The 15,507-nt window shown below is 37.9% G+C and overlaps 1 protein-coding gene across 2 annotated transcripts; it reads right to left on the bottom strand.

Moving 5' to 3' along the window:
* Positions 1-6,661: 6,661 nt before the first annotated feature.
* Positions 6,662-13,748, bottom strand: LOC105382289 (cytochrome b5-related protein). Of its 2 annotated transcripts, none has more exons than XM_038122575.2 (6): positions 13,553-13,748; positions 11,042-11,263; positions 10,298-10,707; positions 9,178-9,366; positions 7,778-8,002; positions 6,662-7,477 (listed from the first exon to the last, which is right to left on the bottom strand). In XM_038122575.2, exons 2-6 carry the CDS (start codon positions 11,255-11,257, stop codon positions 7,174-7,176), a joined length of 1,344 nt encoding a protein of 447 aa, XP_037978503.2. In that variant the 5' UTR covers positions 11,258-11,263; positions 13,553-13,748; the 3' UTR covers positions 6,662-7,173. The 2 variants fall into 2 exon arrangements, with proteins under 2 accessions (XP_037978503.2, XP_037978511.2); XM_038122583.2 differs by having other exon boundaries at positions 11,042-11,259.
* Between the last annotated feature and the right edge of the window lie 1,759 nt (positions 13,749-15,507).

Below are 15,507 nucleotides of genomic sequence, written 5' to 3'. Positions count from 1 at the left end.
ATTTATTTTTCTAATGAAGTGCCTTAGACTGTGTACAACACCCAATCGCAACTTTACTACCACGAAAAAATAACAGCATGTAGGTCAACCTTAAAGAGCTGTAAACGTGTGTTCTACAGTAGCACCGTAGTTTGTACCTTTACCTCTTTGCTCCGCGGGGTAGGTTTTAATATTAAAATCCTTTCAAGAGGGCCAGGTAGCTCGCAGTCCCCAAGGGCAGTGCAGGGGCGTGCAAAGTGAGCAAGCCTTTATTTTATCTAACGAGTTTACGAGTCGCTACCTTAGATACGTGGTACGAGACCTGGGTCTTTCCACTGTGATGTGATCTAATGGATCTAGATTGAAAAAAAAGATCGATTGCGGCAGAGGCATACAGGTAACATTTAACCAATAGACATCGCATACACTTACCTGTATGATTTATAAATTATTACGTAATATTCTAAAATAATTCTCAATTCTTACTACATAAGTATCATACCTAGCTAGGTTCTAAAAATTGGAATTAGCATGACGGACAGTTTATCCAAGCAGTTTTGGGAAAACGCTTTTGTCATAATGAAACACGGATTTTTGGAACACAAAAGGAGCACTTCAAGGAAAGGAGATGTAGGTAACGTCAGCAACTGAAACTAATCAGACTTTCTGATCCTTTTACCACGGTGACCAACCCTATATAGTACAACTATAGTGTGTTTCAAATTCAAGGAAGAATTGTCATCATTCAGTACGTCCTATGCTGTTCTATTCTATGTTCGGTTGTAAGTACCTGTACCGGCTCTCTCGAATTGGACTATTGTGCCTTTGATGGACACGCTGTGCACATCCCTAAGTCTAAACTCCCTTGGATTATTTTCCATCTCCTACTTTACTAATTGTAATTATTATACGACAAGCAGTGAAAAACTTCCAGTGACATATAAAACGTCAATGGCAGGTGGATCTTTTTCATTGCACATGTGTAGGTATATTGAATCAATAGCCTCTTATAGGAATCAATAGGAAGGCACCAGTATTTTCCAATCCGTATCGGCAGTCCAGCCACGTTGCGGCAGTCGAGGCACGACCATTACTTGTTTGCTTACACGTTCTTTGCTGAAACAATTCTCTAAGACCGCTGTACTGTGTTGTTCAGCTTCATGAGCCTGCTGTTGACATAAGAATTTTTCCTCTGACGAAAAAGAGGGGTGTTATAAGTTTAACGTGTACATGTGTATCTCTCTGTAGCAGCGTATATAGCTCCCAAACGGCTTTTAGATTTGTTTTTTCTTTGGGATATAGGTAATGTTAGTCCGAGTGTTCTTATCTTAGCCATATTTTATAAAAATTGGCGTAGCCGTTCAAAATTTATGCAAATTATAATGCTAAATGTCGGGGGGCTTTAACGTTGGGTAGGTTATGCAAGGGACCGCGGTACGGTCAGTCCCCATTGCACGGATCCGTTATCGATGTACATAAACCTCACTATATGACGATCTGCCATAAATACAGTACTGTGATTAGTTGAACGCGCATTTAACGTGTTTAGTGAAGTCGTATGCATAATCGTATCCTTAACTCTGTAGGTGTTAGTGGTGAAGTAACAAGTAACAGCATCGCAAAGCAGTAGGTACACACGCACCTAATTAAGTAAAGATCTATTCCTGGATTCTAATTTAAATATTCATGAGAATGTGTAACATTTACATAGCAATTCTGTGTCTGTTGTTACAATAACTGTGTCACAGCCGCTCAAATATTATGACGAGCTATCAAAGCCTGATACTGAATAATCATGCCAACAGCTGATGCTGTCGCTGCAGAAATGTTGAAATAGCTCAATTTGTACTAACTATACAGGATGTTTCAATAGTGGTTTGTATAATAACATACAAGTGCAGTAGTACTAGTACTCGTTATTCTATGATAATAAGCAGAAAGGCTACTGCCTCTGTGGTCTAGTGGTAGAAGCTTCGCTTCATGACCCAGAGGTCCCGGGTTCGATTCCCGGGTGGGACCATCAATTTGTGTTTCTAAATTGTGGTTCTAAGTTTGGTTAGGACATAGAAGGCTGATCACCTGTTGTCCGAAACAGTGAAACGATCCATGCTGTCGGATGGGCATGTAAAGCAGTCGGTCCTGCGCCTAGCTCTCTCCAGTCGTGTCGGTCAATCCGTCCCATTGGGCTATGAGAGTGATGGAACAGAGAGTGTTCCTGTGTACTGCGCACACACTTGGGCACTATAATCTACTCCTGCGTAGATGGCTGATCTCAATTGAGATTGGCCGCCGTAGTCGAAATTCGGCTAGGAGGATATTATTATTATTATTATTATTAAGCAGAAAGGGAGTTCACGCAAATGCTGATCCCGTAATAATCCACGTCCGCCTCCGTCACAACTGCAGGTAGTTAAAATAGTCTTTAAACAAATATCTGTCTTGTCGGGAATCGAACTAGGGACCTTGGATATGTCCAAGGTCATTCAGTCACTAACCACTACACCAGCAGCATTATCACAATTAATGATGTCATATACCTTACAACGATGGCTGAGGCTAGGTGCCCGACGACAATCTTTTGTCACGGCTTGTCGTGCGCGTCTTGCACCCCATACTAGATATATACTATTATCGGTTCGTTATACATGTCGTAGGATTATTTAATAAATCTTATTTTCGCAAAATACTAGGGATATTCTAAAAACTCAGGTAATTAGACAATAGAGACGTCATTTTTCGATCTTACTGAAAAAAAAATGCAAAAAATACGAGTCAACCAAGTAAAATTCCTGTAGGAATGTTTTATCAAGTAAAATAAAACCTAAATATATAAAACCTCATAGAACTTCATGTATACAATTACACGTGAGTGTAATATTTAATTTCAGTTCGGAGTTGAATTAATTACCGTAGGATTTGTAGTCCCGTGAACACTGAACAGTGATTAAAACAACAATAGGTACCATGTATTCACCTACTCGAGTGGGATCATATTTCGCCTGGAGAATGAACAGTAACACTGTGTACCGTTCATTATATCAAACTTTGTATCCATTCGTTTTACATAAATCTCAATTTGCCATTGCAGATCAATCTCTGTTACGTCTGATTTGGGTATGATATAAAATTAATGAATTTAAAGCAACTTCTACATTTTCTTTTATACCTACATATATTTTTTTAGTGTAGCTCTACTAATTTTTGCTTCAGAATATGCTAGTTATAATGGTATTTCTAGTTATGTACATTATTTTATTTATATGTATACTTAGGTAAGTAAAGTAATTATTATTTAATTTTATCTCAATCTCAACTAAGGTAAATAGATAGAATCTAATTAGTAATCAAAGATATCATTATGTAAAGTCATTGCTAAATCAACATTTTAACCTGATGAATTTGATGATGATGTCTTAAGTAAACATAATATAGATAATTATTATTATTTAGGAATGTGTAGCCAGCCATATGTTAGCCATATTGTTTTGACAGTTGAATTAATTTCAGGGATCAAATATTGTTCAGTGAACTGATCACGCGAACGCTGACACATCCTCAAAATTAGCTGTCATATTTGACAGCAATTGATGATTTTGATGCGATAAGCTCATAGACTCTGTTGATACACAGTCATGTTTACTTATTAAACTATTTTCTATTTTGGCTCATAACTTTACACTTTTTAATGCAATATGTACACCTACACAAAAAAACATAAATATTTTTCTTATTGAAATATTATATCTCATTACAAAAACCGAAGCTTAGAATCCCTTAATCTCTTACTTTCTTTAGTAAGTTTTGAACACACCATGGCTGAGTGCTTACAACGGGGTGACGTCACTCGGCTAATTTTATGAATATTTATGGCGTAAAAGAGACCCTGAGCGTGGCGCAGAACGAATAATGGTCGCCCATCGAAAGTGCATGTTTTCGAATAATTGAGGAAACAATCTGAATTTCATGTGGTTTTAAAATATTCATGCATATTTTTGATTGATTATTCCGTCGGTGCTGCGGGTTTTGCTTTTACAGTGGTAGCTGAAGTATCGAGTCATTTGTTTATTTTATTCGTAGATCTTTTAAATTTTTTAACGAATAAAGAAAGTGGTATCTGTATTATAGCTGTTTATCCGATTAGTTCAGTGTATTTTAAGGGTTCCTTACTTTTAAAGGGTAGAAAGAATCAATGAATTATTTTATTTGATAGTAGGTATACCTAATCAATTATTATTATTATACCTAAATAATTACGTACGGAACCCTTCATTCGCAAGTCCGGCTCGCACTTAGTCGTTTTTTTACGAATACTTTCAGAAAATATTATGACCGCAAAAAAGCGGATTCCACAGCAGAAAAAGCTTCAGTAAACGAAAATTTTCCTTCATCAAGCCACGCCCCCGCCGTGCCTGTCATTTGGGCGCCCAAATTCAAATGTAATTAAGTAGTTCCTTGTTGTAATTGATGCCAGGTCGTGGATAGTCCGTAAAGGGAACACACACCCTCAGGGATTGCGTCAACATGATTTGTAATTAGCTGACGGTTTGTTGTACCGTCGTCGTCCTGTTTCAATGCCACTCGTTATTAGCTTTATCGAATTTTACATTTAAAACCCAGAAATAAACAAACCTTTCCCCTAAAATCCGAGGTAAAAGCCATTTCTGTAAAATCCTGGACCGTTTATTTTATACTGCATGTAAAAATATTGATTTGATTTTAAAAGTTCAGCTGAGTAAAATTGTAAATGGATGCTACAAATATACGGATATATTATATTTAACTTTTCGTCGTGGATTATTTTCTGGTGAATACACTGGGTGTAAGTAATAACAAGAACGGTCAGTATGGATGGAAAAGACTGAAAGTTCAGGTATACATATTTTTGTGGCATGTGATGTGAATGTGACCTGACATATGGGGATTTGTACAGAGAAACTATGTCATCGCATTTAAATGATTTGAAAAGAACCATTCGTAAAACTTAAAAGGTAAAGATGTTTAAATTGTAAAATATAATTATAAAAAAGGGCAATTGTTTGAGTAAGTAACTTGAATATTTTAGAAAGGTTCCCTCCAGTACCCTACTTATTTTAACATCCTGTGTAGGAATCTGGGTTATATGTAGATATAACAATAAATATGTTCAGTACGTACGAAATAATAACGTTTGCATATTCTAAAAGGCTCTAAATGGCACAATTTATTTACAGTTGGTTGTAAAATATAAGAAAGCCCGTGCATTTGTTAGGATTCCGCTGCATTAGAAGCAACGAATAACGAGCAAGCATAATGAGAGAGTCTACTTTATAACGTAATATCTTAATTTACTGAGCAGCACCCTTTTAACAAATTATATTTTCGCAGAATTTGAAAAAAACTTTAAAGGTAGTTAGTAGGTAGTTTTATATTATAAAAAATCAGATTTTAAGTCTTACATCTTTTAAGCGTGGTCTGAGCTTTGTCACCGTGGTGAGGATTAGTCTTAGATTATTAGAGTAATTAGGTAGGTACCTATATGATTTATACGAGTACCATCGCTTTTTTTAGTGAAGCCCACTATTTCTCAGGAAGGGTATGTGGCACTATTAGGTTTCATTGCTTAAATTAACTTTTCACAGGGGTGTAGGTACCATTTTTTCAGAACACATAAAACCACACCGACAGATGGAGAAACAGTAGTAGACTCCGGAACCAGGTCATCCCCTACCGAAAATACAGGGTTTATTCATAAATACCGTAATACCTATAAGTGTTACGCAGAGTTTAAGCGTTTGAATGCCAGAATATTACACCAAATGGCAATAACATTTCACAGTGCAATTTCAATCGGGGAAGAACACACCAGCTGGACACAGGGCAGCTCCAGCTAAAAGGAAACCATTGTTCACCAGTTATTTACACAACAAGGACAAATTAGAAGAGTGTTTCAGTACAAGTCCGCTTTTCAGATAATTTTCACTATTTTGTCCGAGTTTCAATCAGCATTAGACGTTAATGGAACCTGATGCACTTTTGTTTCTACAACGTTTGCACTTTAGCGCCGCTTCGATCTTTCGACTTTTAATTTTGTTTATTGCTCTCCTCTCTGTCCAATTGGGTTTATTTTTACTATTCCGAAAACGATAAGTCTCTGAAAAGTTTTCTCCAGTTTCGCTTTTAAAATTTTTATTTTGTGAACTGTCATTTTATCGCCAATATTCTTTACTGCAGTAGAAAATTCTCAAAGTGGAATTGGAAATCTTTATTTGATTGCATAGCCCTCCAAACACAGGTGTCGTTTGATCTCATTAATTTAAGTTGTGTAATAGGTATTAATTGACAGATTGAAATGATTTACCATTATTATCATCCTGAATGTATCTCATAGTATCTAATAATTAATTTACATGCAAACACAAATTATTTCCAATTACCTTTCATGCGATAGAATATCGATATAGGTAGGTACACACGTAATTACGTGTGCCGTTGCCTTTTCATAATACAGGAAATATTTGATTCAAGGCAATATTGATATAGGTATTTGGAGTATACATATAAATTAATTTATACGATTTAATATGATTGATATAATATTAAAATGTTCTTTAAGCATGTCAGTCCACTTTAAGTGAAATTCGTTTCAGCATTCTTTGAAACTGAAGTTTTGGAACCAGTTCCATAAGAAGAAATAAAAATTTCATTTATAGTAGGTAGTATTATATTTATTTTATTAATTTAAAAACCTAAATCACAGCCTTTCTTCACCTGTGCAATAAAACAATGCATTATTTCTGTCATATCATAACAAAATACCCTGTACCATTTAACCTATGTTTCTATGTATTTAGTAACTTATAAATTAGAAACGTGTGTTATACACTCACTACCTAAAAGTAGTAAAACCTGGATAAGTGGGAAACCTCCACATCTGAGACTCTTGCGGTTGAGCGAAGTGCGAGTGCCTCGCTGGCCAGCCACCTCACCAATTCTGTCTATTCAGGATTATAGTCGACATATATTATTATGTATGTAAACGTGTAGAAGTATGTCAACAGTTAGTATTTTTTGTCTATCGTAGTACTATACTTAGGCCTACTGTTGATTTGACTACTTTTTAACAGGCCAAAATTGTATCACTCGGTATTCTGAAATTGGTTACAGAATACCACCGAACTAAAATACACATTATAAAAAAGAAACCCCTTTAAATCACTATTTAGGCATTGCAGTCTTCGCTCTAAAATTATTTTGCTTCTTACGGGCCAGCTGCTTGGCTTGACTGACAACCGCTTGTGGAAACGTGGTCATGCGCAACTCCGTGTCATACTTCTCGCAGTGATGGACCAACGTTGGGTACAGGAACTCTAACTCCGCGTGGTCCAAGGTCGGGAACAAATGGTGCAGAGCATGGTCCCCGAAGCCAGTTAGCGACATGAAGTGGTTTCCGTGGCCGGAGTACTCCACTCTCTCCACGATGGCGTCTAGCTGGTGGAGGCCCCAGTCGAGCGTCGTGTCTCTGGAAATGAGAAATAAATAAATTGAAATGGCTTTCATGGTTGCGTCACGCGCAAGGTTAACAAAACAAAAACAATCGTTAGTTTTTTGCAACAAATGCTCGCGTCACGTGCACGCACAGTTTATTTTTATTTTAGGCAGTAGGCACCTACATTTAAATGTTATAGGCAGTTGTTACTACGGCTAAACGTCCATTGTGAGTGATTCAGTATTATTTTTTTGTGCAACTGTCTAAACTCCACAATTTGAATAACAATGGAATATTAACTGTCAATCGAACACAAAAATCAATGTTATTTACCTCGGTATATCACCTTCAAAGAAATTCTCATTTCCATGGTGCCCAGCGGTCAGACCAAATACCATGAAGAAGAAACTTGATACCAACATGCAGGAGATCCATAGCCCGACTGTTGGCAGTAAGGGAAGGCCTCCTACGAAGTACATCCAGGCTGGCACAAACAGAGGAATGGCATTTGATAATTGTAGCTTCTTGCCTTCCAAGTTTGTGAGGCCTGCTATCAATCTGGAAGGAAATACATGTTTTGTGAAAGTACAGTGCATTTAACCGATATGATTATCAATTCTGTCTATAGTTTAAAATGATCGAACATCGGTGGTAAATAAATGACGAGTGTATCTGTGTTACTCTACGTGGACAAAAAGTTCAGAGGATGGTACATATACCTACACCTATTAATTGATATGGAAGACATAATTGTTTCCATAATGAATGGCTATCTTAATAATAATAATAATAAACTATAATTTTTCATACTAGAGCGTGAAGAAATAGCCAAATTTTTGTTTTGTTCAAGTTTTTATTTACCTCCATCCTGCAGCGATGTTAGTAATGATAATGATTGTTTTTATGCAGTTAAAGTTCAACCGAGCAGAAACTACTTTGACTGCATTTTCATGACAAAGTAGGTACTAGGTACGTAATTAGGTTACTTGACGAGTTGACTTTTATTACAAAGCAAGGACAACAAGTAGCTATGTAGTTGAGAAATCACTTAATAAATGACTAAAGAAGAGCTGCGTTATCTTGCGGAAACTTCGGTCCAGTTTCAGACTGGGCCAACTAAATCTAAACTAGTAATACTACGAATTCGATAGAAAAGTCACTGAAATTTGCATGCGTTGTATTCGTTTCTAACGTTGCCGACAGGGGCGCTGATCAAGATGTCATACAAATTGCTACCGAACACTATCGAATTACTTTAGTGACTTGAGTAGACAGAACATGTGAGAGGCCTAAATACTCGTTTGTTAAAAAAATAGTCTATACTCACTCTTTAACCATACACCCCACAGAGGTAAACGGGAAGACGAGCGGCCAGTACAGCGCGGCCAGCTGGTTCACCAGCGACTTGTCTGCACTCGGCAGGTAGTAGAGGAACGGTTCCAGCATATTCAGCTCTATGTCCTGCACAAATTACGTTGACCAATAGCGGAACAGTAGACTATACTCACTCTTTAACCATACACCCCACAGAAGTAAACGGGAAGATGAGTGGCCAGTACACCGCCGCCAGCTGGTTCACCAGCGACTTGTCTCTACTCGGCAGGTAGTAGAGGAACGGCTCCAGCATGCTCAGCTCGATGTCCTGCACGGTGCTGGTCTCTCACACATTTCTACCAATAGCAACGCAGTGATAAATTGCGTTGACCAATAGCAGCGCAGTAGACTATACTCACTCTTTAACCATACACCCCACAGAAGTAAACGGGAAGATGAGTGGCCAGTACACCGCGGCCAGCTGGTTCACCAGCGACTTGTCTCCACTCGGCAGGTAGTAGAGGAACGGCTCCAGCATGCTCAGCTCGATGTCCTGGACCGTGTTGGTGTAGAGGTGGTGGGACATCGCGTGCGATACGCGCCAGTCTCTGGAAGAATATAGAGAAGTTGTGGTGAATATGGGCTGGCTAAATCCTTCCTTCATTGGAAGGAGATCTGTGCCCCAGCAGTGGGTATGTAATGGATAGTGATGATCGTGATGTTGATGATGGGTTGGATTATCCGGCGGACTCGTATATCGTGAGGCAAAGTAATAGGATCCCTTCCAGTTAGCATTGTCACTCTGAAAATGCTCCTATTTGTGAGCCAGAGTTCACTTAGTTACAGCGCTTCTTTTCGGTGCAAAAAGGATATTTAAAGGAAATTTAAAATATACGTATTCACACCATGCCAACGTGTAGGTATAATTTTGAACGCTAGGTATTGTTTTAAATTAATAAGAAAATTATTAAAATGATTGCGATAATTAGGTATGAATTAACTCATGAATCCTGCTGGCATTAATTAATGCAAGCGTGTAAAAGGTTGAGTGACCTTAAGAACTTGAACTTGAGGTAGGCACAGACAATTTATTTACTTAAATAATTAACAATTAAATATGTAGATTAATTCTAAGGTGGAATTTCACCAAACGCTAAACGTATTTAGTAGCCTGTAAAACGTCTGTCAGTTAGTACAAAATGTATTAAAGATTTGATTGAAATACAATTTTAAATACGTTTAGCGTTTGGGAAAAGTTACCCACTGTAATTGCGTGTTTATACCTTCGATTTATGTATACTAAGGTAACTAACTACTAACTATGCGAAGCAATTGTGTAACGTTACATAACCTAGCTGCCAATATATTAATTCGGGAGAATATCTAACTCGTCTAGATTCATTAGGGCTTAGGGGATTGGACAAGTTGCCAATCAACCTGCCACTGCGAGTGTGTTATACTACATCGCTCTACGCATAAACCTTAACACCACAACATTAGAGCTAAATTACTTTACATTCATCAAGTAATCGAACTTACGCGTAAGACAGTCCGCTGAGGTTGAAAATATACATCCTCCAGTTGTCCTTTCTGTGGAAATAATTGTGGGCGCAAATTGTCATGAGACTCATGACCAGTCCATTGAGGAGGAGCAAACTGGCTCCTAACAGAAAACTCTTCGTAAAAGACCAGCAGGTTATAGGAGTGATGATGAGAAACAGTAGGAGCAAAGAGTCAGTGACGCGATCACTCTTGCTTCTGGCCCCTGCTGGGAATTCCTTCATCTTCTGCATAGCCTTGAGCTTGAGCGTCTTATAGAATCCATCTTCCTTGAAGGTGAAGGGTGAGTTTCGGGGTTCCCTCGCGTCTCGGACGAAGTACTTGGGCAGGAGGGGCTCGGCCACGCCGTGCAGGTGGTGCGACTCGAAGGCCTCTGTTATATCTGTGCCCTGGAAATTAAAAAATATGACATTAGTAGATGGCGGGGCGACCCGGACAGATTTTTGCCGGATTGGCGTCAGGAGGTGGTTAGCAGAGACGTGTGGAATAAGCATGGGACTTTGCCCATCAGTGGGACACAAATGGCATAAATACGGCTTCATAAAATAAAAGACTTTATAGAACAATATTTTTTTGATTGGTTGATTAATTTGTATATGCTTGACTTTTATTCCCATTTTATGATTGTAATGTATACCCACAACCACATGTTTTCATCTTTTACAGACAAATACTTCTCACATAGGAATGCTAAATACTAACAGTAACATGACCAAAACAAACCTTAGTACTCTGTATCCACAGGTCCCCTCCAGGATGCAACCCCACAAACTCGCTCAAATCATAGAGCCCGTCATGCACTCGCCACAGCCCTTCAGCCCCGTCCTGCTGCTGCTTCCCGCGCAGCCACTGCTGCGGGGAGCGGGGGGCGGCCGAGCGCAGCGCGGGGTAGGGAAGTTGCGGGAAGCTGGCCTGGCGACCGTCCGGGTCGGGCGCCATTGCTGGCTGGAAGATAGATACAATATTATTTATTTTTAAACAAACTTTTAAACCGAGACCAAATGAATAAAGTCACAAATCTTCTAGCCCAACTAAGTATGAAAACCGTACGAATTAAATGTGCAAGTGGCCAACAAAAACCAGGGTCACGCCGGGCATGCCAAAGCTAGTTAATATGACCTCTGGTTTTTGTCAGTCAGGTGCACAGTTAATTCCTACGTGTAGTAATTCAAAATAAGGGCTCACTTTGGAAAGCACGTTATTATTAATTGTCGAATTGTTTCTTTTGCACTGACCCTGCTATCTAGTTATTGTTTATCATAGATTCAAAACGATGTTTTTTTTTTATTTTTGCCTGTTGTGTCTGACTAGTTACTACCCCTTCCGACTGATTTATGTGTTACTGAGTGTAGGATATTAGTGACATTTTGCTGAATCGTTAAAGGCACGTGTCGGTAAGTATAGGTGCTATTTTACAATTCATATGTAGGTAGGTACTTGTAATCAATAATATGATACTTCATCGTATTTACTTGATATTATTATCTTTAAGTAGGTACAATGTACGTAATTAATATGTATTATGATATACCCAATAATCATATAGCTAGTTGCGAAATTGATTGCACTGTATCATTCACAAGCACTTGATATACCTATGTAATTTTATACCATTACATGAGAAGCCATATTTGTGGAGTGAAACAGCTATTTTGTTTGTTGTTCTATCTTACTCTTGGGAACTCCTATCTCAGGTGCTCTAGAGCTGTCTAGAATGAAGTGCAAGGTTGCTTGTAATTATGGGTTAAATGGCATTTACGTAGCGGAAGGTTGGGTATTTACGTATCATTATACCATACGTAGATTTCTCACATAAAAGTATCTATACTAAATTTTATGTAGATCAAGTTCTTATTTTACATATACAACAAATATACTGAGAAGAAACTACCTTAGATAAAAAAAAATATTTTCCTACTACAATATATAAAATATATGCATAAATAATTAAGTATTATTTCATTTCAATTTCATAAATATAAATTTTATCACTTGCTTCAATGGGATTATAAATGTAGGTACCTATTATAATCAGTGGGATAAAACGATAACCTATCTGAGAGCACCTAAATCTAACAAAGCATGCAAAGGTGCATATGTAACAGAATATTTTAACATTACTTAATTATAATGTAGGTACGATACTTATTTAAAGGTAGCATTTGTCATTCCGAGAGAGGTCAGGTTTCTTTTGCCCCAGATAGACGGACCGCGTGACTGTTCGGATGCATAGAACAACGCGGACTCGGGTTCGGATGTTACTTGTAATGTGACAGCCATTGGCTACAATAATTCAAGGCACCATGGGACCCGAGCGTTCCTAGACATAGACATGGGCGCCCAAACGGCTGGACCGATTTTATATTTGTTTGTGTCATAGGTAATGTTACACCGAGTTTTCTTAGGCATATTTATCAAAATCGGATAAGCCGTTCAAAAGTTATGCGAATTATAGTCATGAATATCGAGATTTTTTTAAGTTGGTTAGGCTATCACAAACAAGCTGGCTAGGAAGCCTAGGAACAAGTATACCCTTATCGTGTAAACACAGCATAAACCAGGTTCACTCCATAAGGGGGACACTCACACTGTCCCTTATTAATTATTATAAGCAATTACCTTTTAACTCAGTGGTTGCTGTGGTTTAAATTTATACTGAAAACCTTGATATTGATTAATTTAATTCAGTCGTTGGTATTTACGTGCTATACCCACTCAATTTAACTCGTTTTTACAAAATGACGTCGGTACTTTTAATTTTGTACCTACAGGTTATTATTACACTGATTGCGTTTTATAAGGTTACCTGATGACACTGTGCATTCATGTTATTAAAAACCATAGTTATTTTCCACAACTGTAATAATTAGACTGGTACATAATAATATAATTTTGTTACTTATGTGTGTTTGAAGTATTCCAACAACCTATTAAATAGTGATATTAGCTAAGGGAAATTTAGACCACAATTATTCATCCAGTCAGATATTAAATAATGCTATAACAAGGTGTTTTAATTAAATCTGGCATAAGTAATTATTTTGATGACTACTATACAAGTTCTCATCTTATTTTTGTAGAGTAATTAGAATTTGGTATTGAAAAACGGTTCCAATCTACAAATAGGTACATATATTATGTGGTGTTCATGCTCATGTTGATAAGTGAAATAGAGCAAACACAAATAGGTACACAAACAAGTCAACATAATAATACACTTATGTAAAAACTTACCGCATAAATTAAACAAAAATCCACACTCCAACTCAATCACATAAGTCACTTATTAATCTTATTTTAGGTGTTATACGTTTTAACTATTTCATACAGGCAAACTTTTTATTCAGTTTATTTATAAATAGATTTAAATTAAAACACAATCGTTGCTTGTCGGTGATTGGCCGTGACTGCGGTGCGTGCGCGCAGTAACTATAACAGTACAAAGGTAGAAGCTTTTTTCCATTCTGTAATTATTAATCGGTTACTTATGACTTTGGCCATTTTGGAGCTGGTTTGTCTACATAATGGAAAGACTGCCTTGAGTTTAAAAGAGAAAGGGTTTCAAAATGTTTTTTTAAAGGTTTTGTTTACTTAATACCCTTTTCCGACAAAGATGACGTTATACGATTGTAGTTTTGTAAATCCATTCATACCTAAAAGATATTTCATAATAATTTTTCAAAGTTTTCTTGCGGAACGCTGTTATCAATAATTATGTAATTTAACTAGTATAAGTACCTAAAAAGTATGTTATCTAATCCGAACAATTATGGCCAATAACACTTTCGATCAAGGCGGTTGCTAAACTTAAGTACCGTATTCCAATAGTGTCCCTTAAACCACCCATTACCCGCCTCTTTTTTAACCGACTTCGAAAAAAGGAGGAGGTTCTCAATTCGTTTGTATGTATGTTTTTTAATAACACGTATTCAGTACGTAAGTTAATGTGAGCTACCAGGCGATCCCCAGCATTCAGCGCGCCCAGCCACCGCGAACTCCGCGTCCATTCACACTTTATTTAGAGCAATTTGCTAAATCCTATTCCAACGTATCTTGATGAGAGTCGAGCTACAATTGAGATTTACACCTTCCCTTTATTGAATTTACTCCGTATCCAGCACTGAATGGAGCTCCAGCAATTCATTTGTAAACCCCAGGCGAAACATTGGCGTAACGACACCGAGCCCCCGTCTGCAACATTGCCTCGCATCAACTCTAAAGTCACAGTGATAAGGGTGAAACTACACTGTGCTAGCTCAGTAATGAATAAAACACGTAATGATTTTATTGCGTGGAATCGCAATAAATAGCAAAGGCTGGAAAAATAACTGCCTATTGAGATATTTTCCAGCGCGCGAGATGATTTTATAGACTGTATGGTGGGTGAGGCACAATGGAAGACGGCGTCATGTTATTTGTTGCTCGTGAAAATATTTGGGGCACCTACATTAATTTGTCCAAGACGAAAGACTTATAATAAGTTCTACTAATTAATTCTGACTGAAAAGATTATTTTGAATAACTCCTCCGTTTGTTCAGTCTATCATCCAATTAGTCTCTAAAAATAAAAGTTCTCAATCCACCCTCCTGAGTTTTTTTAGAAAATTTCCCATCATAAAATGTTTTACCAGAAATATAAATAGATTCTGTTTAAATTTTACTAATTATTTAAGCCTATTGCTACCCAGCAAGTCTATTTTATCCACACCAAAATAGGTGTTGTACTACTTGTACTTTTGTTTGTTATTTCCAAGCCTAGCTTAAAAAGCGAGGCAATAAAGCGAGCCGTCGCGATTGCCGCCGCCTGCCCCCGCCCCCCGCGCTTGCTGTCGCGTCCGCGGAGCGCCGGGTGAAATTCAAAATCTCATAAAAGAAAGCAATTTTTCACTTAAGCGTCGGCATCGTAAATCCGAATGAAGTTGTGGGGAATTAAGTGCACTTTTGTTGGTCCCGGGCCGGGGGGGGCGGGGCCCCTGCCCCGCGCTGCCCCTGGAGGGTTATTCTATACTGAGGAAAAAGTGACGAACGAGAGCTGTCGTGGAATCGCAGCGCTCCGTTTTTCGTCATATAAAGTGACCCCCCCGCTCCGCGCCCCCGGCCCGGGACCAACAAAAGTGCACTTAATTCCCCACAACTTCATTCGGATTTACGATGCCGACGCTTAAGTGAAAAATTGCTTTCTTTTATGA

This window comes from Plutella xylostella, chromosome 9 (assembly GCF_932276165.1).
Source record: "Plutella xylostella chromosome 9, ilPluXylo3.1, whole genome shotgun sequence".
Lineage (NCBI taxonomy): Eukaryota > Metazoa > Arthropoda > Insecta > Lepidoptera > Plutellidae > Plutella > Plutella xylostella.
Note: the sequence above shows the minus strand (reverse complement) of the source record. Positions and strands in the feature narration are given on the sequence as shown.

Coding starts and splice junctions, on each gene's coding strand:
- LOC105382289 (XM_038122575.2), bottom strand. CDS start 11,257: ATGGCGCCCGACCCGGACGGTCGCCAGGCCAGCTTCCCGCAACTTCCC. Junction 8,003..9,177: donor GTGGGGTGTATGGTTAAAGA/GTGAGTATAGTC, acceptor ATTTCCTTCCAG/ATTGATAGCAGGCCTCACAA. Junction 7,478..7,777: donor TTTGAAGGTGATATACCGAG/GTAAATAACATT, acceptor TCTCATTTCCAG/AGACACGACGCTCGACTGGG.